The sequence below is a fragment of the Planococcus citri genome, chromosome 4 (assembly GCF_950023065.1).
Source record: "Planococcus citri chromosome 4, ihPlaCitr1.1, whole genome shotgun sequence".
Classification (NCBI taxonomy): Eukaryota; Metazoa; Arthropoda; class Insecta; order Hemiptera; family Pseudococcidae; genus Planococcus; species Planococcus citri.
In genome coordinates, this window is record NC_088680.1 from 3,411,100 (window position 1) to 3,424,482 (window position 13,383).

The 13,383-nt window shown below is 33.3% G+C and overlaps 2 protein-coding genes across 2 annotated transcripts; both read right to left on the reverse strand.

The window, feature by feature from the left end:
* Positions 1-4,491: 4,491 nt before the first annotated feature.
* LOC135842962 (alpha-crystallin B chain-like) lies at positions 4,492-5,322 on the reverse strand. The gene is made up of 3 exons (XM_065360661.1): positions 5,013-5,322; positions 4,692-4,916; positions 4,492-4,605 (listed from the first exon to the last, which is right to left on the reverse strand). Exons 1-3 carry the CDS (start codon positions 5,229-5,231, stop codon positions 4,534-4,536), a joined length of 516 nt encoding a protein of 171 aa, XP_065216733.1. The 5' UTR covers positions 5,232-5,322; the 3' UTR covers positions 4,492-4,533.
* Positions 5,323-5,347: 25 nt separating this feature from the next.
* On the reverse strand, positions 5,348-12,005 carry LOC135842961 (protein GPR107). The gene is made up of 13 exons (XM_065360660.1): positions 11,697-12,005; positions 11,421-11,555; positions 11,160-11,308; positions 10,960-11,075; positions 10,803-10,891; positions 10,620-10,721; positions 10,417-10,550; positions 10,172-10,321; positions 9,975-10,092; positions 9,761-9,891; positions 7,200-7,341; positions 6,978-7,132; positions 5,348-6,874 (listed from the first exon to the last, which is right to left on the reverse strand). Exons 1-13 carry the CDS (start codon positions 11,787-11,789, stop codon positions 6,751-6,753), a joined length of 1,638 nt encoding a protein of 545 aa, XP_065216732.1. The 5' UTR covers positions 11,790-12,005; the 3' UTR covers positions 5,348-6,750.
* Between the last annotated feature and the right edge of the window lie 1,378 nt (positions 12,006-13,383).

Genomic DNA, 13,383 nt, shown 5'->3' on the forward strand with positions numbered 1-13,383 from the left:
ATCTGAGCTCACCCCTTTTGTACATGATTGACAGATTTATGTACAAAACGGGTGTATTGTGTAAAGATACACGTATCAAGTGATTTACATGCATAATAATTTATGCACCGATAGTTCCCACGTTATGACGATTCCCCTAACCAGGTAATCTTTCCGAGAATGTCCACCTAGAGGGTGAAGGCATATTACACTATATCAACTTGTAAAGCAAATTGATCTGTTTATTACAATCATAGAATCATTTACAAACGATTGGCGATTGAACAAATTGATTGATTTCTAGGTGAATCATTCGCGAACGAATTGATTCGTACAAGTGACTCGTTCGCGAACGAATTGATTCATTTACTCAAGTTTTGAAGAATCATTCGCGAACGAATTGATTCGTATAAGTGACTCGTTCGAAAACGAATCGATTCATTATTTACTCAAATTTTGAAGAATCATTCGCGATCGCGAACGAATTGATTCGTATAAGTGACTCGTTCGCGAACGAATTGATTCATTTACTCAATTTTTGATGAATCATTTGCGATCGCAAACGAATTGATTCGTGGTATGAGTGACTCGTTCGCGAACGAATCGATTCATTCACTCATTTTCGATGAATCATTCGCAAACGAATTGATTCGTATACGGTATAAGTGAATCGTTCGAAAACGAATCGATTCATTTACTCAAATTTTGATAAATCATTCGCGATCGCGAACGAATTGATTCATTAACTCAATTTTTGATGAATCATTCGCGAACGAAACGAAATGATTCGTATGAGTGACTCGTTCGCGAACGATGAACAAATCGATTCATTCACTCAATTTTTGATGAATCATTCGCAAACGAATAGATTCGATTCGTTCGTATAAGTGACTCGTTCGCGAACGAATCGATTCATTCATTTTCTCAATTTTTGATGAATTCATTCGCCAACAAATTGAATAATTTTTAGTGAATCATTCGCGGACGAATTGATTCCTATAAGTGACTCGTTCGCAAACGAATCGATTAATTCACTCAATTTTTGGTGAATCATTAACGAACGAATTGAATTATTTTTTGTGAATTATTCGCGAACGAATTGATTCTTGAATAATGAATCATTGGCGAACGAATTTGATTCGTACAAGTGACTCGTTCGAAAACGAATCGATTCATTTACTCAATTTTTGATGAATCATTCGCAAACGAATAGATTCGTATAAGTGACTCGTTCGCAAACGAATCGATTCATTCACTCAATTTTTGGTGAATCATTAACGAACGAATTGAATTATTTTTTGTGAATTATTCGCGAACGAATTGATTCTTGAATAATGAATCATTGGTGAACGAATTGATTCGTACAAGTGACTCGTTCGAAAACGAATCGATTCATTATTTACTCAAATTTTGAAGAATCATTCGCGATCGCGAACGAATTGATTCGTATAGGTGACTCGTTCGACAACAAATCGATTCATTTACTCAAATTTTGATGAATCATTCGCGATCGCGAACGAATTGATTCGTATGAGTGACTCGTTCGCAAACGAATCGATTCATTCACTCAATTTTTGATGAATCATTCGCAAACGAATAAATTCGTATAAGTGACTCGTTCGCAAACGAATCGATTCATTTACTCAATTTTTGGTGTATCATTAACGAACGAATTGAATTATTTTTTGTGAAAATTGTGAATCATTTGAAAACGATTAGGTTCATATAAGTGACTCGTTCGCGATCGCGAACGAATCGATTCATTCACTCAATTTTTGGTGAATCATTCGCAAACGAATAAATTCGTATAAGTGACTCGTTCGCGAACGAATAGATATAAATGACTCGTTCGCGAACGAATCGATTCATTCACTCAATTTTTGGCGAATCATTAACGAACGAATTGAATTATTTTTTGTGAATCATTCGCAAACGAATTGATTCATATAAGTGACTCGTTCGCGAACGAATCGATTCATTCACTCAATTTTTGGCGAATCATTAACGAACGAATTGAATTATTTTTTGTGAATCATTCGCAAACGAATTGATTCATATAAGTGACTCGTTCCCGAACGAATCGATATAAGTGACTCGTTCGCGAACGAATCGATTCATTTACTCAATTTTTGGTGAATCATTAACGAACGAATTGAATTATTTTTTGTGAATCATTCGCAAACGAATTGATTCATATGACTGATTTCTGGTGAATCATTCACGAACGAATTTATCAATAATTGTTAGTAAATCATTCGCGAACAAATATTGTTGATGAATTATTCGAGAATGACTCGATTCATTGAATTATTTTTTCGTGAATCATTCTCGAACGACTCGATAATTATTCAATTTATTTTTGGCGAATTGTTCACGAACGAATTGACGAACCTATCAATCAATTGTCAATGAATCATTCGACATTCATTGTATTAATTTTTCGTGAATCATTCGCGAACGAATTGACGAACTAATTAATCAATTGTTAATAAATCATTCACGAACGAATCGAATTATTCGATTATTTTTGGTAAATTACAAATATACACGAACGAATTGATCAATTGTTGACAAATTGATCAATTACATCTTGAATCTATTCATTTAATTAATTTTTGGTTAATTATTCGCGAATAATTCGAGTAATTATCGAGTCCAAAATTGATCCGCGTACATTAGAAATGAGAAAATCGATAAATTCCTTTTTTTAAAAATTTGTACGCTAGGGGTAAGATTTGAACCTTGTACCTTCCGCACAGCAAGCCATAGTTCCTTCGCCACATTACTTTTTTCGAAAAAAATCATTAAAAAGTACTAAACTACGAGTAAATCATTGAACAAGTTTCATTCTAAATCACCACGAAAAATTCACTTGTCAAAAAAAAGACTGCATTCAACGAATTTATTTTTCAGGCGAACACCTCGAGTGTGTTTCTTCAACCAGCGTCCTTTATAAATACCTACCTACTTATAATACTTATACCTACATATTTAATTGAAAATTATGTTTAACTATTCCTATATGTACTATAGTAAAAAGTTTGACAACTTTTATGTTTTTCATTTTCTTCAGGGTAGATCCTTTGAAAAATTGCAACAATCCTCAAGCTATGAAAACCATGTGCAATGCGCTGGGTAAACCAGACGGAGCCGTGGACTTTTTCAAAGGTTATCCGCAGTGCCATGAATACAATATGTGACGCAACGCGACAAAATCGACCTTCGAGCCGAAAACAAGTTTTTGAGTTATGGGGGGTTAAAGTTTTCAGTCCAGTTCTGCTCGTTTAGCGGAAGTGCTTGCGTTCTAATCAGGTTCTCCGGCTAAACTGAGCTAAACATAGTCTTGGATAACGTTTCTTGCCTGTTTTGTGTGAATATCACTGGGTAAAATGGTTATTTACATTGATACAGGGGGCTCAGTCGTGATTGCGCTCATTTTTTCAATTTTTCATTTTATTTTTTCATTATTTCAATTTTGAAATCGATCTGGAGGCGAAACAAAGCGTTCTACGAGAAAAATACATCGAGCAAAGTTGTAGAGAATTAAATTTCCAAAAACCTATAAGAGGTTTATTTTTCTCCTAAATGCATAGTTTTTCTGTTTTTCTCAAAAAACAGAAATTTTATGGTAATCATCATGAGGTTTTTGTTTTTTGAGAAAAACGGAAAAACTATGCATTTTGGAGAAAAATAAACCTCTTATAGGTTTTTGGAAATTTAATTCTCTACAACTTTGATCGATGTATTTTTCTCGTAGAACGCTTTGTTTCGCCTCCAGATCGATTTAAAAGTTGAAATAATGAAAAAATCAAAAAAAAATCAAAAAAATCAAAAAAATGAGCACACTTCTGACTGGATTACCATGTATTTGGAGCTATGCAAATCATAGGGACTTCTGGGTGGTTTTAAATGATTTTTGAATGTCCGAGTACCGAAAATCCGTCAAAAAGTGAAAAATAATTTTTTAGGTCCGAAGGTCGATTTTGTCCCGTTGCGTCACATATGTTGTTAGCAAAGAAAGGCGGAGGAACAGTCGTGACAACAGCCAAATTTCTCATTTGTGGGTGGACTAAACCGCATAAAACTTTATACAAGGTTTTCGCTAAGGGTCAATCCGAAAATCACGTGATGAAGTATGAATGTATTAACTGTGACATGGAGCATGTTGCTAGTGTAGATATACCGTATAATGACAATTAGCAGTGAACTGAAATTCAGTTTAGAATTCATTGTTTGCAAAAATGTTTCTTTTGTAAACGATTTCAGTTCATCAATTTGTAAATACCTATTAAAATTGTTGGATTTTGCCAATATATTAACCTGATTTCCCTTAAAATAAAGAAAAAATAAAGCTTACACGGTCTATGAGTTTAGTGATTGGAATCAGAACTTCATTTTCAATGATTTCTCGCAGATATAAAAAAATTTAATACGTATATTTCACTTGAAATTTCTACACATAAATTTACATGACACAAAATTATTCGAAATTTTCAATACAATACATTAAAACATCAGCTTATTCTTTCGCAAACAAATGAACGAATTTTTATTTCACTTTTGAGATTCCGTTCCTGCTGTACCATGGTCCTTTATATCTTGCTTTAAATTTGGTAACGAATCCGCCTGAAAATCATAATACGAAAAATTACTACGTACTCGTATAGGTAAGTATACTTATTCCATTCTACTAAAAAATATCACCAACTCACCAAATCTCGTTCAGCGTTAATAACAACTATGCTTTTTTTATCCATAAGATGCGTTATAGAATCGAGTTTCACATCAGGAGGAACCTTATACTTTCTTCTCATCCATCTGCTAATCATTCCCAACTTATCTGAGACCATATTATGCTGCCCTTCTACTTCGATATTCTTTCCAACCACTTCAACTCGCAACGTATCCGGATTAAATTGATCCACGTCTAAATTAATCTTTACAAATCATTCGCTTTGAATTAATATACAGACAAACGAACGAATTACCTAGATCCGTTTAAACAGAAAAACTCGACTTGTACAGAAATTTACCCTAAATCTGGTGGTTTTAGCGTAGAATATTTTCGAAGTACCGCTTCTCTCAGCTTGAGTGAATCTCCAAGGTCGAAAATATCCAGCTTTCGATGGATACGAGTAAACTGCGGGGATTCGTCTTACAGCCATATTTTCGCTTTCTTCGATGTAATCGTCGATATCGCTTTGAGGAGTTTTTCTTACTGGGCTTACTTTGATTTTTATTTCTTTAGACATCTCGCCGGAGGAAAATACGCTAGAATTTAGTAGCACGGATCGACACTTCGATAAAATATCGAACACCGAATACAAAAATTTACATCATTGTGAATAATAAATGAAAAAAATCCACATTTTAAAAAAATTCAAATTTATTTTATCGGTATTTCTCTATCATCATTTTGTCATGATTTTGTGATTACAAAGTCTTCATTTTACACAGGTCATGTAAACAAAAGCCAATATTATTTTAATAATCGAAACATCGACGTTGAAAAAAAAAAACAAAAAAATGAAGATTAGTAAAATAAAATAGGTACAAATAACAAGAAAATTATAATTAATCAAACAATATATGTGACCCGCTCTGACAAAACCGACCATTTCGACAAAATTTCAAAAAATGTTTTTTTCTCAAAAATCTGATCTTTTAACCCTTAAAACTCATTTTAAACATCATTATTTTGGACACTTTTTTTTGTCGAAACGGTCGGTTTTGTCAGAGCGGGTCACATATAAGTAAATCAATCACATAAAGCTTACTGTTGCTATTGTTTGAAAAAAAAAATTCTAAATGGTAATCAGCTTAGAATAAAATACGTCCATCGTTGAATTTTACAGTAAATAAATTACACACATCGAGAAAATATTGTTTAAAATATACAAAAGGCTACATACTTAATAATAATTCACAAAGTATACAAATTATCGTCAAACGATCGATTTTAAAATAATGGTACATAAAAATACACGTTTAAAACAACATCATCTTCTCTCATTTTGTTTCAAAATTCACCATACAACAATTCTCAAAAAAAATCTTTCGACTTGAAAAAAACTACAGGGTGCTTCGTATAGGTATAATTTGCCTACTGGATATCGAATAGTACTCGAGTGCAAATTGATTTGCAGATCGTTAGATTGGAAGGAGAAAACGAAGCGAATTGTTCAGGCAAGAATAGGTAGCTCAAAAAAGATAAACGAACAAGATATAAGAAGAAAATGATCAAATTATAATACAACAACAATGATAAAAAATGATTATACAAAGTAGGAAATTATAATAAATAATTATTATTTAAAAAAAAAAAAAAAGTATCAAATAATTATATCACAATTATCATCACACAAGATACAGATATTTCAGCGAAAGTTAACGATATGTAGCGAATAAAAAAAAAAATCGAGTTTAACATTGCTTGGTGAAGGAAGAAGGAAAAATTACAATAATTACTGAGTTTAAAAATATTTTTAAAAAATTGCGCGTTCGAGTACCTAGGTTAAAAAAATATAAGCGAGATCAGGTCGTTACACCGAGAACGTTGATAAAATACTGGGTACCTGATAAGTGATAATATAGGTAGATAAGCGAGTCAAGCTTGGGAAAGTATTGCGACAAAATTACTCGTATAATAAAAATTTACAACGCGTAATATCCTTCTCAATAACCCAACTTTACTAAAATTATTACCAAAGTCAATTTGAATTTCGTACTAAAAGACGAATATTCACACAGAAGATAGGTAACTGCGTATTTTTAATCGTAATCGTAACTACTCTCTCGTTTATAAATTAATAAAGTGTCTTTATCGTGTTCACCGGCTTCGTTGCTTATTCTGTTCAATTTGGTGAGACCTTCGGTGAATCCACATTGACTCACGCTGAAAAAAAAAATTAAATAAAATTATAAAATTAATAATACGAACATTTTTATCGCTCATCTTTTTATTACCGAAGAGGATAATCAAATCCATATGTACTTACATTATATCCATATCAGTATCATCGTCTTCGTTATGTTGAAAATAGGGATTCGCCGAAGCTGGTCTGAATTTATACCCTGTTACGACGAAAAACACGAACGTAGCCAATTCTCTGAACATTTCATCCAACCAGAGGTATCGAAACTCGACAGTTTGCTGAAAATTCAACCATATTACCAACAGTTTATAAAAATGAAAAAATGAAAAAAAAATCACAGCTTACTCTCAATAAATACACGATCATTCGAGTGAAATAAATATAGCACACGATCATAATGTAGAAATGACGGAAGAGCTTTAATTTTTCCAAATTCATAGCAGCTTTTCCATCGGTATGAGATGCATCTTCGAGATGTTTTATAGACCTAGGAAATACACAGAATAGAATATTATTCGTCAAATTTTCGTACAAGGGAACCTCTTGAGGTGTCCGCCTCCGATTTGAACGGGTTTCGCGATTTTTGGAAAGAGCATGGTCTAAAACCCACAAAACCAAATTTTCAGCTGCCCAATTTCATATCTCGATACTTGGCGAACGTTTGAAAATTCAAAATTGACTGTTTTTGGTGATTTAGGTATAAAAGTATGTAATTGATTAGTAAAAATAGTCAAAATAAGTCCTAAAACTGATATTAATCCCCCCAATCCAAATTTCGCAATTTCCAGCCATTCTGAAGCCTCCAGCGCGATTTTTCAATTTCTCCAGAATTTTTAATTTGCTCCAGAAGGCGTGAATATGAAGTTGAACAGCTGAAAATTGAGTAGTGTGTTATACTCGACCTGTTTAACGAATTTATACACATTTGAGCCGATTCTGGAAGGGACACCTCAAGAGTGGTTTTTTGATCAGCTTTTTTTTTAAATAGAAATATCCAAAAATCAAAAACATCCTGTTTGCGAGAAAATTTTTGAAATTTGCGTGAATCGTAGTATTTTGTCTTTAATTAACCCCACGAGAGGAATTTCCCCATTTCCAGCCGTTCTGGAGCCTCTCCTTAATTTTTGGATATTTTTATTACGAAAAACCTGGTCAAAAAAACACTCTTGAGGTGTCCCCTCCAGAATCGACTCAAATCCGGATAAATTCGTTAAACAGGTCGAGCATAACACACAACTCGATTTTTAGCTGCCCAACTGCATATTCACGCCTTCTGGAGCGAATTAAAAATTCTGGAGAAATTGAAAAATCGCGCTGGAGGCTCCAGAATGGCTGGAAATGGGGAAATTCGCCCTCGTGGGGTTAATTAATGATGAAATATTTTTATTCGCGCAAATTAAAAAAAAATTTTCGCAAATGGGAAATTTTTGATTTTTGGATCTTTTTATTTTGAAAAATAGCTGGTCAAAAAACCACTCTTGAGGTGTCTACTCCAGAATCGGTTCAAATCCGGATAAACTCGCTAAACAGGTCGAGTATAACACACAATTCGATTTTTAGCTGCCCAACTGCATATTCACGCCTTCTGGAGCGAATTAAAAATTCTGGAGAAATTGAAAAATCGCGCTGGAGGCTCCAGAATGGCTGGAAATGGGGAAATTCGCCCTCGTGGGGTTAATTAATGATGAAATATTGCAATTCCCGCAAATTCCAAAAATTTTTCCGCAAATGGAAAATTTTTGATTTTTGGAAATTTTTATTTTGAAAAAAAGGCTGGTCAAAAAACCACTCTTGAGGTGTCTACTCCAGAATCGGCTCAAATGTGGATAAACTCGTTAAACAGGTCGAGTATAACACACAACTCGATTTTTAGCTGCCCAACTTCATATTCACGCCTTCTGGAGCAATTTAAAAATTCTGGAGAAATTGAAAAATCGCGCTGGAGGCTCCAGAATGGCTGTAAAAGGCGAAATTCGTCCTCGTGGGGTTAATTAATGATAAAATATTGTGTTTCGCGCAAATTCCAAAAAAATTTTCGCAAATGGGAAATTTTTGATTTTTGGATATTTTTATTTTGAAAAAAAAGCTGGTCAAAAACCACTCTTGAGGTGTCTACTCCAGAATCGGCTCAAATGCAGATAAATTCGCTAAACAGTTCTAGTATAACACACAACTCGATTTTTAGCTGTCCAACTGCATATTCACGCCTTCTGGAGCGAATTAAAAATTCTGGAGAAATTGAAGAATCGCGCTGGAGGCTCTAGAATGGCTGGAAATGGCGAAATTCCTCCTCATAGGGTTAATTAATGATAAAATATTGCAATTCGCGCAAATTCCAAAAATTATTTCGCAAATGGGAAATTTTTGATATTTGGATATTTTCATATTGAAAAAAAAAAGCTGGTCAAAAAACCACTCTTGAGGTGTCTACTCCAGAATCGGCTCAAATATGGATAAACTCGTTAAACGGGTCGAGCATAACACACAACTCGATTTTTAGCTGCCCAACTGCATATTCACGCCTTCTGGAGCAAATTAAAAATTCTGGAGAAATTGAAAAGTCACGCTGGAGGCTCCAGAATGGCTGGAAATGGCGGAATTCGTCCTCGTGGGGTTAATTAATGATGAAATATTTTTATTCGCGCAAATTCCAAAAAAAATTTCGCAAATGGGAAATTTTTGATTTTTGGATATTTTTATTTTGAAAAACTGTCAATTTTGAATTTTTAAACGCTCGCCAAATATCAAGATATGAAGGTGGGCAGCTGAAAATTCGGTTTTGGGGGTTTTAGACCATGCTCTTTCCACAAATCGCGGTCCCGTTCAAATCGGAGGCGGACATCTCAAGAGTCAAGAGGTTCCCTCGTTAGTTGATAAAATGAAAACTTCTTCACGTTACTACTTACCACACTATCGGGAATAGAATAATAAAACAACATATTAAATCAACGAATGTGAAAATATAACGCCACGTTTCATGGGTAGCATCTCCTTCCTCCGATTCTTCTAATATAATTTCGGCGATATTGGCGAAAACCTAGCAAAATAATTACATCTTTAGATCGAATCATCGCACGAACGTAATAAATAATAATTCAACAACGAATAAATAACTCGTACTTGTAGAGGAATCACAATCATGAAAATTTTCTTATCTTTCGGCGATAAAATATGTTTAATGAACGTCCATCCTGTACCGATTATTATTATTGTTATGAATAATACGGATCCTCGGAGACTGTAACGGTACACAAATGAGTTTAAAATTCGGTATTTACATTTATGAATCACGTAATCGAGCTCTTTATCACACTTACAGATGAGTAACGTAGTATAGGACAGCCCAAGTAACCACGTGTTCGCCTTGAGTTTCGATGTAATAATAATTAATGCTGTGGAACAATAATCCGAGAGATTTCAGCAAGACCAGAGTAGCCATCAAGTGATGTATTTTGAATACCGGGTGCCTAAAAAAGTAAACCGACTCGGATTTGAGTTAATTCCGAAGTGAACAAGGGTCGAGTATCAGAGTATGGGTTCGTCTTTGGACTCGTAGACTTACCTGCTCGTTACGAGGATATAAACCCAGAATACAGCTGATAGGAAGAATATGATGGACATCATGAAGTATAAAGCTGGTAAAGGCATTTCACCCGCTGATAGGTAATTATCGACGTTGTATTCTTCGATATACATCTGATTGTGAGATGATAAATGATTAGTAAATTATCAGAAAACTGTGTTTTTTTTCAGACATCTGCTTACTTGAAACGAAGTAGAAATTAAGGTGTTTTTGTAATTAGCGCAGTTATGGAAGAATAATTCGTATAAACCTTCTTCTTTTTCGGTAGGAATATACACAACGAACTGAAACAATAAAAAATTAAATTAAAAATGAAAAAATACTCTCACAAAGTACATTAGACACTTGGACAGCGGCAATATTACCTGAGTTTTATAACATTTGGTTCCAGAACAATCGTCCAGTTCAATGGGTAGACTGAAATTGACACAAGATGACGTTCGAAGGTTTTTATCTAAAAAATAATAAAAATAAAAAATAAATTCAAAAAATTTCATCCGAAATTTAAAAAATTATTATTACCGTTACTATTTCCATATTTTTTTCCATTTTTAATCGAAGTGATCGGAAGCTGCTCTCGTTTTTCGTAAATGGTAATTTTTCCAACATCAGATTGAGCGCTACAATTTATATTCAAGCTGTGAAAAGTCAAAACGTATCAATCAAAGTACTCGAAATGGAACACTAAACGAGTAAATTTCAACACAAGATGCCCTAATTACCGTAGATTTTCACGATCCATCGTAAAAAACACAACTTTTTCGTTATTTCTCATCGCTGTATCGGCATCTTTCAAGAGACATTCTTCTCTGTGAACTTCCAAACGAGGATCAACAGCATCGTTCTGGACTTTCTCGAGAGTGAATCCGAACTACGAGTAATTATAATTAACCGTTACAAATCTTTGATTTAGGAGCGGAAATTTGCTTATAATAAAGTACACGTTGCGATTACGTAAAACACAGTAAAATGAGAGTAAGTACCAGAACATCTTTTACGGGTGATTTGTTGTTGTCTTCGGCCAAGGACGCAAAAGAGAACTTACGCAACGATATGTATAGATATCCTTGCTTGTAAAATCCAAAATTCGTTAATCTTATGGTACTTCTGGCATCATCCTGCGAACATGAAAAAAATTTAATTTATTTTTGGTATAGTAGAAGAGCGATGTTGGTTTCGATGAACTGAGTAAGAGATGAAGAGGTCCTGATTATAGTGTCGAATATTAATTTAATAGGATCACTGTGAAATGAACTTACTTCGATGGTTAACCTATGAATCCTAGAGTCAACTTGGCTGAAAATATTCACCGCGAAGAGGAGGAAAATTGAATACGACGACGAAGACTTCATTTTGAGCGAAGATTTCACCCTCAATTAGAATTTTGTAAAAGTGTGCGATCAAAACGTAACGTTACATAACGAAATACTGAATGATGGTGTAATAATGAGATATTAACATCTTCGCAATTAATTAATTAATTAATCGTAAGAGGAATAATTCTAACACAAGAAACACAATATTTTCAAAACTATCTGTGTTATCATTTCACGTTCGCGAATTTTGTTGTCAATTTGCTTGGATTCATGAATAAACTGGATAGCGCAAATTCTACAGGGAATGAATTCTGGCACGTGATTGGTTGGCTGTACAGTCTCAGCCAATCAGAAACCGGAACAGATCTTATCAGTTGTCACGTGATCAAGTTTGCATTTGAGGAGCTTGGTGACAAAGTTAGACAAACGCCACGGAGGGCGCATACGGAAAGGGACCTAACGACCAAAAAAAAAAAAAAAAAAAAGTTCTCCGAAATTGTTGTAGGAACTCTGTAAAGGGTTCCTACAACAATTTCGGAGAACTTTTTTTTTTTGGTCGTTAGGTCCCTTTCCGTATGCGCCCTCCGTGGCGTTTGTCTAACTTTGTCACCAAGCTCCTCAATTTTTTAATTTTTTATTTTTTTTTAATTTTTAAAATTTTCTTTTGGAAAATTGGAAGTTTATTTTTGATTTTATAGAAAAACTTTTCTGAAATGAAATAATCAAGTCCTAATTTGCTCAGTAAACCAATTTTTAATTTTAAAAGTTTAAAACCTTGGGACTTTTTTTTTGAAAGGTCAAGTCTCAAGTCAAACAAAAAAGAATACATCTCAAGTTTTGATGGTACTTCTTCTACTCTACCTACTTTGAATAAATTTTTTATTTAGAATTTTCAAATTTCAGTCCTGGTTTTAAACTTATTTTTGGAATTCTCGTTCAAAAGTAGGCCTATTTTCGATTTTCGATTTCATATATTTTTCACTCATTTTTTGATCTAATTTTTAAAATTTGTCGGTTTTATCTTATTTTTACTTTCGGTTTTTGATTTCATTTTCGTTCAGATTTTAATTTCATTTTCCGAGTTTTAGGCTTAATTTTCAGTTTTATGGCTTTGATTTTCATTTATTTTTTTTTCAATTTTTTATAATTACCTAGACCTGAAGGTATTTTCAGTTCTTAATTTTACTTACGGAGTTTTTAGTTTTGTTTCAAGTTTTAGATTTCATTTTCAGTTTTCGACGTGGCTTTTAGTTTTTATTTCGTTGTAGAATTTTGATTTTGAGGTATTGATTTATTTTTTCACTCTTCATTAAATTCTCCGAGTTTTTGGTCTAGGGTATTTTAATTTTTGGCCTTTGTATTCTGGTTTTGATGCATATTCTTGGAATTTTCACTATAATTTCCAACTTATTTGATTCAATTTACATGAAAATATAAACTGATTTCACTTACTTATGGCTTTTGATTTTCATTTCAGAGTTTTTTTTCTTTCTATTTTTAGTTTTTGATTTTATTTCAAAAGTTTTTCGTTTTGAACGATAAATTTTTCATCGTCAGTTTTCGGTTTCATTTTCAAGATTTTTAGTTTTTTAGTTTCATTTTCTGAATTTTTAATTTCATTTTCATTCCT

Coding starts and splice junctions, on each gene's coding strand:
- LOC135842962 (XM_065360661.1), bottom strand. CDS start 5,231: ATGTCTAAAGAAATAAAAATCAAAGTAAGCCCAGTAAGAAAAACTCCT. Junction 4,917..5,012: donor CTAAAACCACCAGATTTAGG/GTAAATTTCTGT, acceptor TGATTTGTAAAG/ATTAATTTAGACGTGGATCA. Junction 4,606..4,691: donor TTAACGCTGAACGAGATTTG/GTGAGTTGGTGA, acceptor TATGATTTTCAG/GCGGATTCGTTACCAAATTT.
- LOC135842961 (XM_065360660.1), bottom strand. CDS start 11,789: ATGAAGTCTTCGTCGTCGTATTCAATTTTCCTCCTCTTCGCGGTGAAT. Junction 10,892..10,959: donor AAAATATGGAAATAGTAACG/GTAATAATAATT, acceptor ATTATTTTTTAG/ATAAAAACCTTCGAACGTCA. Junction 10,093..10,171: donor CTATACTACGTTACTCATCT/GTAAGTGTGATA, acceptor GTACCGTTACAG/TCTCCGAGGATCCGTATTAT.